This window comes from Octodon degus, unplaced genomic scaffold (genome assembly GCF_000260255.1).
Source record: "Octodon degus isolate 3935 unplaced genomic scaffold, OctDeg1.0 scaffold00005, whole genome shotgun sequence".
Lineage (NCBI taxonomy): Eukaryota > Metazoa > Chordata > Mammalia > Rodentia > Octodontidae > Octodon > Octodon degus.
Window position 1 is genome coordinate 33,405,473 of NW_004524581.1, and position 4,460 is coordinate 33,409,932.

Genomic DNA, 4,460 nt, shown 5'->3' on the forward strand with positions numbered 1-4,460 from the left:
GGACCTGAGCTCGGATTGGGGAGGAAGCACCAGAGGAAAGAGAAAAAGGAGGAGGAAGAGGAGGAGGAGGAGGGGGGGAGGAGGAGGAGGGGGAGGAGGAGGAGGAGGAGGAGCAGCAGCAGCAGCAGCGACTCCTGGGCCCACCTCCGATACTGAGACTCTGGGCCACGCTCTGAGCAATCTGCCAGGGTGGGGCCAGGCCAGAGCAGGAGGGAGGGGCCCACAGGGAGAAGCCGACGCCCTCTTGCAGAGCCCTGGTGCTCAGTCCTCAGGGGCCAAGAACCTGCCCAGCCCTCCCGAGTGAGTGCTGCCGACAGTGTCCGCCAGCCGCCACTTCCTGCTCGCTCACCCAGGCGGTCAGCCAGCTCATGTGGGGCCAGGCCCCCACCTCCCAATTAGCCTCATTAGCCTCTTGCTCACCTGCGGACTCGGGGTCACCTCTGGGGGAGGGGCTGTGAGTAGCCCATGAGTAACTGAGCCCCAACAGTGACAGGGTCCCCAGCCCAGGCCAGCTCTGGTACTCTGGGTCTCCACACCTTCCCTGAAGCCCCCAGAAGGAAGGCATCAGGCAGCAGGGCGAGGGACAGGTGACCAGCACGTGGCAGGCTGGCCTGGGGCAGTGGCTACGGGGGAGAAGACAGTGGGGATGGATGCTCCTGCCCAAAGGAGGAAAGTGGAGGCCAGGGTGGGGTCCCAAGGGAATGTACACTTGGGGACGGGAACCCCAGTGGGTCGTCACCCCAGGGAGGTGGGACAAGGGACTTCCCACGTGCAGAGGGAAGCTAGGCGCCCACACCTTCGAGGACAGGAAGGTCCTGTCCTGAGGAGGTACAGAGGGAAGCAGCCAGGTCGCTGGGTGAGAGTGGCCGCCCCAGAGTGGGTGGCCATGAGCGGAGCGCCGAGTTCTGGTTAGGCAACGAGGAGCTGGGGAGGCCAGCCAGGTGGCAGGCGCAGGTCTCGCGGCTCGGGTCCCCCGCATGAACACCATTGTTGCTGAGCAGGCAGATGCGTGCTGATTGCTTCAGCTCCTCCTGGCCACACCAGCTTCCCCCGGGCACCCACCCTGCTGCCCCTCCCCTCCCCCATGACTCCTGCCCAGGGAATGTCCAGCCCTGACATAAAGGCCCGGTGTCCACGGGCTGCCGCCAGTCAGAGGCTGCACGGTCCGCGATGGGCTCCTCTCGGGCACCCCAAGCAGGGCGCGTGGGAGGGCATGGGGTGACGGTCCTGCTGCTGGTTGGTCTCCTCCTGCCAGGTAGGAGGCTGGGGCCCTGGGGGTGGGGAGAAGGGATTTGGATCCAGCACACAGCTGGCTGGGCCTGCAGGGTCTCAGGACAGAACCAGGCAACGGGCCGGCGCAGGGACAGTGGAGCCTGACCTGTGAGGCCGGAGAAGCTCCTTGAGACCTCGTGGCCTGGAGTGGGCTGCTTAGAGTCCCTGACCCTCGGGCTCTGAGCTCTACAGGGCTTCTGAACAGCACCCAGCACTGCCTCTCTGGTGCGTCTCTGTCGTGTGCAAGCCGTGAGTCCCGGAAGTCTAGAGGGTCGTGTAGCTGCCAGGGTGGGGATGCCGTGCTGGGAGATGGACAGCAGGTGTTTCCTAGTCATTAAAACGGCTGCTGTTTTTAGAGTCCTTTTTCTGTCATAACAGCAGTTTTGATCATTACCAGAACTGAGAGACAGACCTGTTATTCCAGCTCGGCACTAAGGACTGTGAGGCTCAGGGGTCGGGAATGGAACTAAGGCTCACAGGAGCAGCCGGCCAGATTCAGATGCCATGCTGGGCACTGAGCTCACAGCCCACCAGGACTGTGTGTGACCTTCCCTGGGGTGGGGGCTGGGAGCCCAGCGGGGTGTCCAGTGCCCTGGGGAGGGAGCCCTGGCCAACTCCAGGCAGAGGTGTGGCAGAGCCTGGGGAGGCGCTGGCAGAGGATGAAAGGGGAGGGTCGCGGCTTGTGGAGGGCTGGTAGTTGCAGGGCTCAGGGACAAGTGACAACAATGAACACGTTGACCAAAGGTCTGTGTGTTTAAGAGCATCTTCTGGGTGGATGATCTCAAGGATCTCCACAGGAACGCTAGGAGGAAGCTGGGACCGTTCTAGTCGCCTGGTGTTCAGGTCAAAGCCCAGCAGGGTCTCCTAACTTGCTGGCGTGTGGCTCTGTTCATGCCACCGGGGACTGGAGGGGTAGCACACAGCATAAGGAGAGGCTGCAAGGAGCAGAGCCGGGGATGGGAGCGGTAGAGAGGGAAGGAGGTGGCTCCACATCTGAGGCAAGCGAGGGACGGGCCAAGAGTGGCTGGTCGTGGTCATGGGCTCCAACAAGGCTTTCGTGTCCGTGTCCCTAGGCTGGGCCATGAGGGAGAAGCTGGCTCAGGGCGTGGCTCCTGTCACACTGGTACCGGCAGGTTCTGAAGCAACAGCAAGTGCCCCCACATCCTGGCCCCTGCCCAGCTTTACTGGCGTGGCCAATGCTGACACAGGAAGCAGGATTCCCATCTGTCACCTAGCCTGGACTCTCTCCAGAGAGCTGGTGACAACACCAGCCCTCCAGTACCCTGCACTTTTTTAAAAAAATTTTTTTATGTGCGCGCGCGTGTGTGTGTGTGTGTGTGTGTGTGTGTGTGGCCAGCTCAGCCCACCAGGGGGCAGGGCTGGCTGGCATGTGGTGCTGGGGGATTGAACCGTGGTCCCTGTGCTTTGCTAAGCTTGTTCTAAGTAGGTGCTTTAGACCACTGAGCCATCTCACCAGCCCCAGTACCCTGCACTTTGTGCCAGCCTCGCCACTGGCTTCTCTCCCTCAGCATCTATCTTCTTTATTCCCTCAGCCCTCTATCGTTTTCCCTTTTATGGAAGATAAAAGGCCTGGCTCTGGAATAGTGTCATTATCGCGTTTTGAACTACATCTCTGGCCCTTTGAAATTTGTTTTTTATTTGAGACAGGTTCTCTGTGAGCCACACAAAGCTGCCCAGGCTGGGCTGGAGCCTGAGGTCCTCCTGCCTCAGCCTCCAAGAGCACTGGAAGTACAGGCGTGCACTGGCCCTGGAATTTTCCCTGGATTTGGCTGTTTCAGCCCCCACTTGGGCCTTCTTTCAGGGCGACTGGTTCACCTCCACTGTTATCTGTTGCTTCCTCCCTCAGTGCCTGGAAGTCTGGATTTCAGTCTGCTTTTGGTGTCTACCTTCCTCCCTACTTAAACCCTCACTCCTAGGACAGTGAAACTGTCCTTCTCCCACCACCACCTCAATGTCTTCCAGTGACATGGGTCTCTCTTTTCTCTGGCCCAGCACTCCACAGGGCCCCTCCTAGGAGACACCACAGGGAGAGGACGGCCTGGGATCCGCTCTGGCCCTATCTGACTGCTACTTCTCTTCCCAGGGACCTTGGCTAAGAGCATCGGGACCCTTGCAGGCCCCTGCAAGGACCCCACACGGATCACCTCGCCCAATGACCCTTGTTTCCTTGTGACGGGTGACTCCAGTGGCAGCAGCCACGGGGGCTCCAGCGGAGGTGGTGGCGGCTCCAGTGGCGGCAGCGTCAGTGGAAGCAGCCACGGGGGCTCCAGCAGCAGCTTTAGCAGCTCCACTTCCAGTTCTGGCAGCCACAGCGTCTCCCAGGGCGGCTCTTCAGGAACTGTGCTGTTCAGGCCGGGACCGGGCTCTTCCCAGCTCAGCTACTCCTCCGGGTCGGGCTCCAGCTTCAGCTCGCAGAGCTCCTCCAGCTCTTCGCAGTCAGGGGCCAACCGGGGAGGGCCGGGCAACGGCTCGGCCCTGCCGACCGACGACAACTCCGCCTCGGCCTCGCACTCCTCGGCGGGCTCCTCGCAGTCGCAGTCGCAGTCGCAGGCCTCAGGGGGCTCGCACTCCTTCCAGACCTCTGGGTCTTGGGGCGGCGGCGGCAGCTCCAGCCTGCGCCCCTGCAGCGCCGACGTCCCCGACTCCCCCTGCAGCGGGGGGCCCGTGGTCTCGCACTCCGGCTCCTACATCTCCGGCTCGCACTCGGTGTCGGGCGGGAAGCGGCCTGTGGTGGTGGTGGTGGAGCAGCACGGCTCCGGGGGCCCCGGGGCGGTCCAAGGCTTCCCCTGCAGCAACGGCGGCCCCGCGGGCAAGCCCTGCCCCCCGATCGCCTCGGTGCAGCAGCCCTACGGCGGCTACGAGGTGGTGGGCGGCTCCTCCAGCAGCTACCTGGTCCCAGGCATGACCTACAGCGGGGGCAAGATCTACCCGGTGGGCTACTTCACCAAGGACAGCCCGGCGAGAGGCGGCCCCGCGGCGCCCGCTCTGGCGGCCGGGGCCCCGGTCTCCGAGGGCAAGTACTTCTCCGGCAACCCCATCGTGCCCAGCCGCACGGCCGCCGGCGCCTACCAGTCGGGGGTGCCCCCCGCCATCGCCTTCCAGCCGGTGGGCTCCGGCGGGGTCCAGCCCTGCGCGGGCAGCGCCCAGGGCGCCAGGGGGCCGTGCGG

At 63.5% G+C, this 4,460-nt stretch overlaps 1 protein-coding gene across 1 annotated transcript in view; it reads left to right on the forward strand.

Annotated features, from left to right (window-relative positions):
- The first annotated feature begins 1,129 nt into the window (after positions 1–1,129).
- Positions 1,130–4,460, forward strand: part of Cdsn (corneodesmosin) — a 4,198-nt gene continuing 867 nt past the window's right edge. Inside the window, exons 1-2 of the mRNA XM_004624503.2 lie at positions 1,130–1,255; positions 3,377–4,454. Of these exons, the coding sequence (XP_004624560.1) occupies positions 1,171–1,255; positions 3,377–4,454 (1,163 nt within the window). The 5' untranslated portion in view covers positions 1,130–1,170. The remainder of the gene's footprint in view (positions 1,256–3,376; positions 4,455–4,460) is intronic.